This window comes from Ostrea edulis, chromosome 6 (genome assembly GCF_947568905.1).
Source record: "Ostrea edulis chromosome 6, xbOstEdul1.1, whole genome shotgun sequence".
Classification (NCBI taxonomy): domain Eukaryota; kingdom Metazoa; phylum Mollusca; class Bivalvia; order Ostreida; family Ostreidae; genus Ostrea; species Ostrea edulis.
Genome location: NC_079169.1, coordinates 50531857 through 50546230, shown reverse-complemented (window position 1 = coordinate 50546230; position 14374 = coordinate 50531857). Strand labels below are relative to the sequence as shown.

At 34.4% G+C, this 14374-nt stretch overlaps 1 protein-coding gene across 2 annotated transcripts in view; it reads right to left on the bottom strand.

Annotated features, from left to right (window-relative positions):
• Nucleotides 1–131: 131 nt before the first annotated feature.
• Nucleotides 132–14374, bottom strand: part of LOC125648127 (uncharacterized) — a 33875-nt gene continuing 19632 nt past the window's right edge. The window contains exons 3-5 of one of the 2 annotated variants that reach the window (XM_048875052.2): nucleotides 7554–7679; nucleotides 7210–7347; nucleotides 132–660 (exon numbers count right to left, since the gene is read on the bottom strand). In XM_048875052.2, the coding sequence (XP_048731009.1) occupies nucleotides 284–660; nucleotides 7210–7347; nucleotides 7554–7679 (641 nt within the window). In that variant the 3' untranslated portion in view covers nucleotides 132–283. Of the gene's footprint in view, nucleotides 661–7209; nucleotides 7348–7553; nucleotides 7680–12383; nucleotides 14181–14374 lie in introns of those variants that run through there. The other variant, XR_008795845.1, reaches the window with a different exon arrangement.

Sequence of the window (14374 nt, the reverse complement as noted above, 5' to 3'; positions counted from 1 at the left end):
GAGGCGCTTTTAGATACCACATCTGCTCTGGCATGTCATTTATTTACCTGAGGGTCTCAAAGACCAGACAGTAGGTACTGGTGTCCGAATCCGTAATCTAACATTTATCTGTTTGATTTGCAACTAAAGTGTGCGCAATGAGGATTTTACTGAAACACTTGAATTGATATTCATTATAGTAACAATCTGAAATTCGTCTTAGGAATTGATAACCGTTGATGTTTATAGATTTAAAGTGACTACACCCGTGATGTGGTATGACTACACCCGTGATGTGGTATGACTACATCCGTGATGTGGTAGCTCCTGGTATTTGAGTATAATGGTGTTGTTTTCGTTCCCGGTCCTCCTTCAGACGCTGATAATCCGGAATTTCTTCATATCTACTCCTTGGTTCTTCATATGAGTGTCTGTCTTGTGAAACGATTCCTGCCATCCCAGAGGATGACTCTGCGAGTTGACCTTCATGTAGTGGGTCATATTCATGAACCTCGTGTTCAACTGTCGTCATTTGATATCGGCTGGTGTCTGTCCGTCTCTGTCTCGCCGCTGCTGGTAGCCTCGTCTTGTCTTTGGTCGATACTGGTGTCAGATATTCTTGGTGAGTCTGAGGAACGTCTTTATTCGTTACTGTATCATTGGCAACACTGCATTTCTTTTCTGAAAGAAGTTTAATTAATGAATGCAAAAGTGAAGATAACGAATATTGATCGAGCTCGTAATTCCTATAAAGATTACAAAATTAGGTGTACATATGTATGACAAACATGGACCTCTGGGCATATCAGATATTGGATCGGGTGTCTAGGAGGAGTAAGCACGCTGTTGACCAGTCTCAACTGTGAGTTCATCTTCTTCCCCGAATCCCCCTCCCCCTCCCTTATTTTGAATTAAATGATAATGCTACATGCTTGATTATATATATAATACCGAGCGAAGCTCGCCCGTCCGCGAAGCAAGGTTCTAAAGGTAACACGTATGTAAAAGAAAAAAGTCAAATTCAGCAAAAGAAAAAGAGATAATCTCTATATACGTTCACTGAAATTTTCGTGATCCATATGGGCGCCGCCATTTATTTTTTCATTACCTGCTTCAACAGTTATTCGTGTTTTATTTTGAATGCCAATAATAGAAGACTCTGACTTGCAGTTCGTAATTTAAACACCCAGTTTGTTCAAAGTGAATAAAAAAAAATATTGTATAATCATCATTATAACAGGTTTTAGCAAATAATTACATATAAAACCGTAATACGACTAAATAGATGAACGAGTTCATGAGTTTCTTTGCATAAATTGCATACGATAAAATTACGGTAACATTTTACCATTTTGAATTTATTGGTTTAATTTTGTTTAATTTTATAACGGCCTTTTTCATTGCATATGGAATGTATTATTGTGCTTTGAAAAAGAAAAAAAGTCGAGGCTAAATGTGACGTCACAATGCACAGTTGACGTCGCCTTGCGTTTTATTTCCCGCGTTCAATAAAACTGTTGTCCCCATATAAAACACTTGAATATTGAGATCTTATTGGGTTTTTAGCGCAAGGAAATTTCATTAGAATATATATTTTTAAATGAATCATAATCTACCGTACTTAACGGAATCATGATTACCACTTGGGACACTCCAATGACCATTACATGCTTCGCTCGGTCCAACGGTTACGCCGTATACATATTATGTATACGGTGTGACCGTTGGACCGAGCGAAGCATGTAATGGTCATTGGAATGTCCCAAGTGGTAATCATAATTCCGTAGATTATGATTCATTTAAAAATATATATTTTAATGAAATTTTCCTTGCGCTAAAAACCCAGTAAGGTCTCAATATTAGAGGGGTTTATATGGGGAGAACAGTTTTACAGGATCCGCCTATTCATTGAACGCAAGGCGACGAAAACTGTGCATTGTGACGTCACATTTAGTCTCGACTTTTTTTTCTCTTTTTCAAAGCAAACAATTATACCGAGCGAAGCTCGGACGGGCCGAAGCCGTCCGCGAAGCAAGGCTCTAAAGGTAACACGTATGTAAAAGAAAAAGTCAAAATCAGCAACAGAAAAAGAGATAATCTCTATATACGTTCACTGAATTTTTCGTGATCCATATGGGCGCCGCCATTTATTTTTTCATTACCTGCTTCAACAGTTATTCGTGTTTTATTTTGAATGCCAATAATAGAAGACTCTGACGTGCAATTTGTAATTTAAATACTCAGTTTGTTCAAAGTGAATAGTATAATTAATATGTATACGGTGTGGCCGTTGGACCGAGCGAAGCATGTACGTAAATCCGTGTCTCGAGTGGTAATCATAATTCCGTTAAGTACGGTAGATTATGATTCATTTATAAATATATATTTTGAATGAAATTTCCTTGCGCTAAACACCCCGTAACATCTCAATATTAAAGGAGTTTATATGGGGACAACAGTTTTACATGATCCGCCTATTCATTGAACGCGGGAAATAAAACGCAAGGCGACGTAAACTGTGCATTGTGACGTCACATTTAGCCTATACTTTTTTCTCTTTTTCAAAGCAAACATATTATAAACAACAATAATACATTCCGTATGCAATGAAAAAGGCCGTTAAAACTAAACAAAATTAACCAATAAATTCAAAATGGTAAAAAAGTAACCGTAATTTTATCGTATATTCTTATTCAAAGAAACTCATGAACTCGTTCATCTATTTAGTCGTATTACGGTTTTATATGTATTTATTTGCTAAAACCTGTTACAATGATAATGATACTATTCACTTTCAACAAACTGAGTGTTTAAATTACGAATTGCACGTTAGAGTCTTCTATTATTGGCATTCAAAATAAAACACGAATAACTGTTGAAGCAGGTAATGGAAAAAATAAATGGCGGCGCCCATATGGATCACGAAAATTTCAGTGAACGTATATAGAGATTATTTCTTTTTCTTTTGCTGATTTTGACTTTTTTCTTTTACATACGTGTTACCTTTAGAGCCTTGCTTCGCGGACGGGCCTTCGGCCCGTCCGAGCTTCGCTCGGTATCATTGTAACAGATTTTATCAAATGATTACATATAAAATCGTAATACGACTAAATAGATGAACGAGTTCATGAGTTTCTTTGAATAAGAATATACGATAAAATTACGGTTACTTTTTTATTATTTTGAATTTATTGGTTAATTTTGTTTAGTTTTATAACGGCCCTTTTCATTGCATACGGAATGTATTATTGTTGTTTATAATTGTTTGCTTTGAAAAAGAGAAAAAAGTCGAGGCTAAATGTGACGTCACAATGCACAGTTTACGTCGCCTTGCGTTTTATTTCCCGCGTTCAATGAATAGGTGGATCCTGTAAAACTGTTGTCCCCATATAAACCCCTTTAATATTGAGATGTGGTTTTTAGCGCAAGGAAAATTTAATTAAAAATATATATTTTTAAATGAATCATAATCTACCGTACTTAACGGAATTATGATTACCACTTGGGACACTCCAATGACCATTACATGCTTCGCTCGGTCCAACGGTCACACCGTATACATATTAAACAACAACAATACATTCCGTATGCAATGAAAAAGGCCGTTATAAAACTAAACAAAATTAACCAATAAATTCAAAATGGTAAAAAAGTAACCGTAATTTTATCGTATATTCTAAGAAACTCATGAACTCGTTCATCTATTTAGTCGTATTACGGTTTTATATGTAATTATTTGCTAAAACCTGTTATAATGATAATTATACTATTCACTTTGAACAAACTGAGTGTTTAAATTACGAATTGCACGTCAGAGTCTTCTATTATTGGCATTCAAAATAAAACACGAATAACTGTTGAAGCAGGTAATGAAAAAATAGATGGCGGCGTCCATATGGATCACGAAAATTTCAGTGAACGTATATAGAGATTATCTCTTTTTCTGTTGCTGAATTTGACTTTTTTGTTTTACATACGTGTTACCTTTGGAGCCTTGCTTCGCGGACGGGCCTTCGGCCCGTCCGAGCTTCGCTCGGTATTATTACATGTTTTCATCGTGGTTTTATTTTCTTGTGTCTGTTACAGATTACATCTGAAATCTTGAGTATTAATTATATCAAAACGTGAACAGAAATAAACATCAAATACGGCTAACACCCCTTCCCCATCCCTTCAATTTGACGTAATGTACATTTTAACAAGTGTTCTCCATAAAATCGAAGAAACTAAACCTTATATTTATCAGATATATGACACAGCCTGTTAAAACTCAGCATGATAAAGAATTTGATACCACTACTATACCCTCTTTCTTAGTACTGTTTTATTTTAAGCTTAGGACCGTATCGATGTAAGGGCAGTAACTGCAAACATTGTAGGTCACCTGTTTCGCTTGATAGTTTGTAGAATTCCATCCTGACGTAGCAGATTTGTAGTGGTTAAGTGACATCTGTGAGCAGCGGATTTCCATAATTGCGTACATAGAGAAGAAATGATTTACCCGTTTGTTTTTGTTTTTCGCTTTTCTATCAACGTTTTAGCTTTCTGTCATCTACATCTCTCCATTGCCCCCGCATATAGTTGGTCTACAACCGCATTTTTGATGAATAAAAGGCTTTGTAGTCATCGGCAAATTCAGGACGGAATGACACCCTTCCTCTTTGTGTCATCTCTGAGAATCTACGTAGTTTTACTCATCATTATCCTGCTAACAGGTGACAGATACTTAGATCTGGTTATTGTCTCATGCCTTTAACAGTGTGTCCATTGAATGTCTACAAGATGAATAACCATGCACCTGATGTCTTTGATGTCTAGGAGTTCTGGATAAACTAAATCAAATTTTATCAATTGTAAATTCGTTCTCATAATTATGAACTTTTCAATGCTTTGCCAATAAGTCTGTCTATTTGCTCCGACGATATATTTCCTTACACTCTCATTTACTATGGTCGCTATAAAATCAATTGATATGTTCCACGAATGTTTTTCTTGTACGAAACGAGTCTCCATTGCCATTTGAGCGTCTCCCAATCCCCCTGCTCAGCTTCGCCATCCCCATTTTCTACAGATTAGTCATCTTGTCTAAGTTTATCACACTGCCCTGTTCAATGTCGTGGAAGAATTTTCTTCATTTTTTTCCAGGCAATATGAGCTAGTGATCGTTTCCTTCCGTCCGATCATTGAAGGGTCCTACTGTTGGACATTTTGTTCATCTACAATATCATTTCTTGTACTATTCTGTATGCTATACAAGAAATGTCTGAATGAACGAAGGCTTTATGTCTTGAATTTCTGATGCTTTTATACCGGAAGTCATATCGTATCGAAATTGAAATATGTGTAGCGGATCATGTTACACTAACTTCCTCTATCTGGATATACGAGTTCACTGTGTCATAACACAACCGTGTTTCAATTTCAGATGCACGATTAGTTAATTTGAAAAGGAAGTTGACCCAAAATAAGGCAGTACAGTAATGTGTTAGAGTCTGATTCAGATCCAAGGCACTGCAGCTGTTTCCCCGCCATGTGGAAACCGACATGTCTGTATATATATATATATATATATATGCAGGATTGATTTTTTCACTCTTATGGAGACGTCACCATTGCCGGCGAAGGGCTGTAAATTTTAGGTTTATGTTCGGCGTTTATGGCCTTTGAGCAGGGAGGGATTTCTATCGAAACACACCTACTGTGACACGGGGTCTTGTTTTTACGGTCTCATCCGAAGGACCGCCCCATTTAGTCACGTCTTATGACAAGCAAGGGGTACTGAGGACCTATTCGAACAGGAAAGATGTTTGAACAGTTTGAAAAATGTAAATTTGATTCAAAGTAAATTCCTATCATGAAGCAAATTTGTATAGATAACATCCGAATGATAGGATACAATAGATTGCAGGGACCAAAAATACATGCATGTCTGTGTATCGCAAAGAATCTTACAAAATTGATGTTCACGTCACCTCGACGCATTCTCATTGGTTCTCTCGACACACTTATTTTGTACAATAATGATATAAAAAAAAACTTAAGCTTGTTATATTAATATTTCAGTTAACCCTAATTATGATTGTGACAACAAAACTACGTAAATAACAAAATTGTTGGCATATCTTTACTGTTAACGAAATAGAATTTTAGCAGCCCTATGGTATTCCAGGTGTCCAGTCCCCTTCATTGCTGTCTCTACAGTTCTTCTCCAAGTCCCTTTTAGTCTCCCAGGTCTTCTCTTTCCAGGCGGTGCCCGCTTCCTAGCTCTTATTCTAATGCTGTCTTCCTCCATTCTGCACGTAAGTATGTCCCAGATATCTCCACCTTCTGTGCTTTTCCCCATGTCTATGTCTCCAATTGTAGTTCTCTCCGCTGCCTCCTTGTTGCTGATCCGATCTTCCCATCTCACTCCAAGAATCCTTCTTAAGCATCTTCCTTCAAACCCTCTGAGCCTGCTATCTACCTCCTTGTCGGTCCTCCATGTTTCCGCCACATATAACAGCACTGATGTAACATTGCTCTTGTACATCTTAATCTTTGTCTTTCTCGAGATTTTCCTTGATTTCCAGATGTTGACCAGCTTTCGAAATGCTGTAGCTGCTTTTCCTATACTGGTGTTGACTTCCTCATTCACCAGCCATTGGTGATCACTACGCCCCCAAGGTAACAAAATGTCTTTACTTCCTCCAGATATTTTCCAGATATGCTGATTGTGTTGGTGTTCCAGTTGTTCACTCTCAAGTGTAGGCATTCACAAAGAAGATTAAATATATAAGTATGTACGGCTTCTCAAATACAGAAATTGTCCGTTATTTTCATTTTTGAAATGCCCTAAAAACCGCCATTTCTCACGTATTTGGCCTTAGTAGGTACATGTTCCACCTTCGTCGATATTTGCCAAACTAAATCGAGAATCGGGTTTGGATCAACACACGTGACCCAGGATTTTTAATTGAATTATTTTGAATGAAATGTTGACTTGTTTGACAAAACATTACCAAATTTGTGATATCATAATTTAGAGGAAAAATCAATTTTCAGGCAGCCATTGGTGCTCATGGGGAGTACATGCACTAGATAATGATTAACGTGGTTGATCTTGAACTAATAATCATTATTGGTTGTGATACTTTGATTATTAACCCAACGTTTACATTATTGTTGTGTTATCAACATCATCAATAAATCAATTATCAAACAATTCTCTCATGTCTTAAATTGAATAGATACCATACAATAGCTTCGCCCTTCTGGTGAGGGCACCTGCCACGCAGAAAGACAGTATTCCAAAGACAAATCCCGCGGCCCCCATTATTTCCCCGGCGTAAGATTTACTACAATCACAATCATCCCTCGTGCAAGAAAGATCTACAACAATTGTACACCAAAATGTAAGATGACGTTTAATTATTTAGTTGAACAGCCCACAATATATTTACAAATGTCACGCTATATAAATGGAGGAATATGAACATTTATACATTGCATAGAATAATTCGTTTCCCCTTTAATAAAATTGGAGATTAGCGATACTCAGTGGAAGATAAAGAATGCAACATCAGATTGTTACTTACCTACACAGCCGAGTTTGATGTCACATCTCTGGGTCTCGTTGCAGTTACACTTAAAGCGGCACCCAAAACCATAGTGCCCGCACTCGCACGGCTGATTACAGTCTTTGCCGTATCGCCCTATGCATGCTGTCAAATTATATTATAGTGATATCTGATCTCAACTTATATATTCTGTCAAACAGAACAGGATATCGGCTTATATATCATTTTAAAGCGCAAAAAAAAAAAATGATAATATTGACCAATATACTCTGTTAAACGCAAAGAGGAATTTGATATTGACTTGTATATGCACTGTACATCATAATAAACACGGCGATAAATCTGATATCGACCTAATGAATTCTGTTAGATACAAAGAGGAATCTGATATCTACCTATACATTAACAGGAATCTAATATCGACCTATATACTGAAGAAGAAAACGCTAACAGTGAGCATGTTTAGATGTATGATAAATAATTTGTGTTTACAGTAAAGTGATTTGCATTCCCCGTAGTTTAAAAAGCATATTGTGATCTTCTTAGATATACTGAATTTCGTATAACATGTATAACGAATCGAAATTGTTCGCTATAAGCGTGGTTGACTGATATTGACCTATATATTCTGATAAATCATATAAATTCTGATAAAACACAGAAAGAATCTGATATTGACCTATATATTCTGATAAATCATATAAATTCTGATAAAACACAGAGAGAATCTGATATTGACCTATATATTCTGATAAATCATATAAATTCTGATAAAACACAGAGAGAATCTGATATTGACTTATATATTCTGATAGATACGAAGAGGAATCTGATATTGACTTATATATTCTGATAAATCATATAAATTCTGATAAAACACAGAGAGAATCTGATATTGACTTATATATTCTGATAAATCATATAAATTCTGATAAAACACAGAGAGAATCTGATATTGACTTATATATTCTGATAGATACGAAGAGGAATCTGATATTGACCTGTATATATTGATAAACACAAAGAAAATTACGATCTCAATGTATGTATTCTAATAAAAAAAAGACAGAATTCTGATAATGCAAGTCATGTATATATTCTGATGAAACAGATTGAGAGAGAAATATGATGTCAATGTATGTATTCTGATAAACAAAAAGAAAAATCTGATATTGACCTACATATGTATATTCTGATAAAAACAAAGACAAATATGATGTCAATGTATGTATTCCGATAAAACACAAAAATAATTCTGATATTGACCTACATATTCTGATAAATTGATTAATTGATTGATTGAATATTGCTTAACCAGTGTTTGTGTGTCACAGTATTTATATATATACATGTGATTAGTGTTTGTGTGTTAAAGTACTTATGTATATACATGTGATTAGTGTTTGTGTGTTACAATTCTTATGTGTATACATGTGATTAGTGTTTCTGTGTTACAGTACTTATGTGTACATGTGATAAGTGTTTGTGTGTTACAGTACTTATGTATATACATGTGATTAGTGTTTGTGTGTTACAGTACTTATGTATACACATGTGATTAGTGTTTGATTGTTACAGTACTTATGTATACACATGTGATTAGTGTTTGTGTGTTACAGTACTTATGTGTATACATGTGATTAGTGTTTGTGTGTTGCAGTACTCATGTATACACATGTGATTAGTGTTTGTGTGCTACAGTACTTATGTATATACATGTTTTATTTATTTTCTATGTATTATGTGTATAACATTCTGTTGTAAGGTATATATGCATTGTAAAGCACCTTTGAGTGTACATAGTGTATGAAAAGGGTGCTATATAAATATGGTATTATTATTATTATTATTATTATGTGAGTAGTGTTTGTGTGTTACAGTACTTATATATATATATGATTAGTGCTTGTGTGTTACAGTATTTATGTATACACTTATGTACTTATGTATACACATGTGATTAGTGTTTGTGTGTTACAGTACTTATGTATACACAAGTGATTAGTGCTTGTGTGTTACAGTACTTATGTATACACATGTGATTAGTGTTTGTGTGTTACAGTACTTATGTATACACATGTGATTAGTGTTTGTGTGTTACAGTACTTATATATACACATGTGATTAGTGTTTCTGTGTTACAGTACTTATGTATACACATGTGATTAGTGTTTGTGTGTTACAGTACTTATGTGTATACATGTGATTAGTGTCTGTGTGTTACAGTACTTATGTATACACATGTGATTAGTGTTTGTGTGTTACAGTACTTATGTATACACATGTGATTAGTGTTTGTGTGTTACAGTACTTATGTATACACATGTGATTAGTATTTGTGTGTTACAGTACTTATGTGTATACATGTGATTAGTGTCTGTGTGTTACAGTACTTATGTATACACATGTGATTAGTGTTTGTGTTACAGTACTTATGTATACACATGCGATTAGTGTTTGTGTGTTACAGTACTTATGTATACACATGTGATTAGTGTTTGTGTGTTACAGTACTTATGTGTATACATGTAATTGGAAACTTGAGAATCAATTAATAAGTTATTAATTCCCTTTGAATTTCAGAGGAGAAAAATTGTGGTGAGAGAAATGAGAGAAAATAAACTTTTTAAAAAGCTTTTAAGTGCACTTTGTATCAGTTTGCATTCACTTATTAAACTATCATGCAGGGTTATAATACAGATGTTCAAATGATATATTTAATCAATTTCATAATTGATAATAACAATTTATTAATTTGCTAGCAGATAATAAAAAATTTAACTGATTAGCAATTATTGGGGATCTTTTCAATCAGATTATCAATTTAATCAATCAATAGGTACATTACTTTGAATCATGGTACTATAATGAAAGATTTTTAAGCAAAACAATGACTATGTTGATATTGACTATGATATTCAAGCAACTGCCAAATACTTTCCCGATTATTATTAATTTGTGTAGAAAGAATGTATCCATTGATAATGAATTTAGCAAACAATCAATCTAATGCCCATTGTGAATTTAGCTGCATAACTGTAGCTTTTGTTAAGTTAAAACACTTGCAATTTATTGCACACAACACACAAACCTGTACAATGTTGGACAGTATTTCTATTATTTCCTAACATGCACAAACATTGAAGACATTTCACTACAACCTCGGAAAGTGAAGCATGTTAAATTTACATGCAGACAGACAGTAGCATTTCTACCTGTAAACAAAACCATATAATTTCTCATATGAAAATATGAACTTTTGAAATATTGTGATGGTCAAAAGTAAATACATGTAAATCCAAAAATAGAAATACTGTTTGGCTTTAAACAAAAATATAGATTTTCCCACTTTGCTTCATGATCAGGCAGATGCAAAGGGAATGTAAATACTGCAGCACGGTGTCTTGCATGAGCAAGCAGTCTGTCAGAAATACCCGATTTTTTTCCTTAATTGATATTATTTGTATATCTATTAAACTCATTTCTTTACATTTGTATAGCTCTTATCCTTGGACGAATTTGGCTCCACTTGTTTGGCACGCTGTTTTTGGCTATATTTAGATCTAAAACTTCATAGTTATTTCGGATTTCAAACATTTCGGTTGAGCATCACTGAAGAGACATTATTTGTCGAAATGCGCATCTGGTGCATCAAAATTGGTACCGTATAAGTTTTACATTTTGTCATTTTTGGTTATTTTCCGTAAATACATTTCGCGGGTTTTTGAGCTCATGCACCAGCGCTTAGTATATATACTACTACTGGTCAGTGTTCGGGCAATGCGAGGTTCGTTACAAGCAATAAAGGTCGCTTTTGTATTCTGTGCCTAAATAGCCTTCCCTCCCACCCAGCCCATTTTCAGTTTTAAATTCATTGGTGATTTTTCAGCTTTGTCAATTTGATGTTTGCTTATTAAAAGCGATCTTGTAACGAACGGAGCCAACCTATTAAATTTTTCTGTTTTGTTTTATTATCAAATAGTCGAGAAAATATTTATTTTCGGACGAGGGCACTGAGGGAGAAAATAAAGGGACATGGACACGATTTGAGCTGAAAATTTTATTTTTTCATTTCTAATGTTTAGAATGCTTAAGTAAGGTATTTCTAATGGTCAGCAAAAATTTGAGTGTCAGTTGTCAAAGTACATGGGAGATGCAGAGCTCAAAATTCTTTGTAATAAACAAGGCTTGTGCCATGTTTTTGTTTACATAGGTTGAATATACTAGTAAATGTTTCGTTTAAAGCAGATAATTCTGAACACAATTAAATACTTTCTAGTGTTTGGCATCTCATTTTGGTTTAAACATGCTATTTTCTATTAAGCTATCTATATGTAAACAAAATTATGGCACAAGCCTTGTTTACTTTACAAAGAATTGTGAGTGCTGTATCTCACTTGTAACTCAACAACTGCTATTCAAATTTTGGTCGACCATTAGAAATACTTTTGTTAAGCATTGTAAACAGTAAAAATGGAAAAATGAAATTTTAAAATTTTCAGCTCAAATCGTGTCCATGTCCCTTTATGATGTACTATTTCTAAATAAATATTTCTGATTACAATCGTCAAATTACCTCAAATTCCATTTCTTAAATTCTCATCAGTACTATTTTTAGACAGCAATCCCAATCATGCGACACTCATATCAATGTCCAAAACAACCTGGTTTGTAATTGTAATTCCGGATGAATTTTAAACAGCTGGTAAGGGATGATTTAGAAAGCGTGAAACCTCCCTTAAATATAAATTCCTGATATATGTTCTTATTTTCGTTGCCATAATCAAAAAATGAAATACCTTTTTAGTGCCAGTATGTCACTTTGTAAAAAAGAATTCAAAATAAAAATAAGTATTTACATATTTAATATCAATCATATAATAATAATTAATGAATATTACATAAAAACTAAATGTATACATAAACGCTCTTTCCTTCTAGTACATGTTCCCTACATACAATGTTTTATTACAGCTGAGTGCCAATTTGGTCAACATGTCAGGGATCGAAATTAACTTTTTTCACTACTAGCAAATTTTAGCTAGTGGATTATTTTCCAACTAGCAAAATTAAGCTTTTACTAGCATTTTTCAATCGATTGCTGTTTTACAGGAATTTAAGAAAACAAACATGTCTTTATATCAAAATATAGGGGAAATCTTTTAATATCTTCTTTAAAGTGCAATAATGAAAATAAGATTGAGAATTCTTTCATTTAAAATTTAATGAATTATCAGGCAACAAGCATGGTGCATGGTGAGGGTCATAGGGTACACTTGTGCGGTGTACTCGCTGTCCAGAGATCTACTACCTATTTACAACATCATGTGGTTTGAAATCTTGGAGACTGTTTGCGCCAATTTAAACAATATGTTCAAAACTTTTGGAAATTTCATCTAAAAAATTCTAGTGGAAAAAACCCCCCGCGAACTCGAAGTTTTGGGCTATAGAGTGAAACGATGACACTAACTCAGTCATGTGTTGTTTCATGAAGACATGGACGAAATCAACATGCTTGCTATTTAAATCAGACGTCACTGAGACGCCCGAAGTGTGCTTGAAGTAGGACTGACTGAGATGACCTTGGCCTTAGTTATTTATTCGATCCACGTTTACTTTTTCAATACTTGTATATTCATTCTGTAAAGCGTTTCTATGCACAAGACAAAATTATTGTAAACTTCAAAGTACAGCCAATAAACCTCGAAAATCTGGAAAAAAGATCGTGTTTTTTTTTCACTCGCAAAAAGTTGTGATCACTTGTGATTTTTTACTCGCAATTTCAATTTTAAACTCGCATTTAGCGAGTATTTCCCCTTAAAGTTGTTGCCTGCATGTTTTATTGCTTATCCTGATTGACAGCTCTATTAGTTGGAACTGATCTAGTGTTTGCTTTCTTCGTTTCTTCTAAAACTGGGTTTAGCATATGAAGATTTCTCTAAGTCCACCCAACGTGCCAATCCTTGTTCTCAGATGACTACAAACCCCTGTCCACAACTCACATGCATTACACATAATACTTTACAACAAGAGCACTGTCCAAAATAAAATAAAATTCTTATGATGTGCAATGGGTTTCAGGTATATATACTCATGTAAAAAAAGAAACTGTTCAGTGTAGCTAACTTTTCATAGATAATCGTTGATTAACTCACTGAAAACCACGTATATCAGCAGTTGGTCTGATTTCTTTTGCAAGTTCAAAAATGTGCTTTTTCATAAACCACTTAGCAGTTTAAAAAAGCGCAAACTGCCCAAACCCAGTATATACTTGGATGAATTAGATACTGAATTCATTCCTTAAATAGATCTGAATAGAATTGTTTTCAGGTCACATGTTGCCTCTCTTAAGGAATACATTCTGTAATTACAAGAATTTCTGCTTGCACCCGAGTCTGTTTCACTTGAATTGATCATTGTTCCAGGAATGTCCAGTTCTGCCAAGAATTCCAGATAAAGACTGCACTGTATCCCGGTTGCCTTTCAAAGATGGTCAGGGTACATGTAGCCACTGTAGAAATTCATGACAAATTACCATTTCACTTAAACTCATCATTGTTCCAGAAATGCACAGTTCTGCCCAGAACTCCAGATTTAAAGACTGCATCCCGGTTGCCTTTCAGTGATGATGGGGGTACATGTAGCCTGTCGAAAGTAATGACAAATTACCATATAGTCAAAACTAAAATATCCTAGAATAAGATAAAATTAAGTCTGGTCTATTTTGAAATCTTATAGGCAAAGAAAAATTGCTTTTAAGAATGTCTGATACATACACTTGATATATTGTAATCTATCTATCCTGCTATCTGGTCATGATATTCAAATCTTAAAAGTAC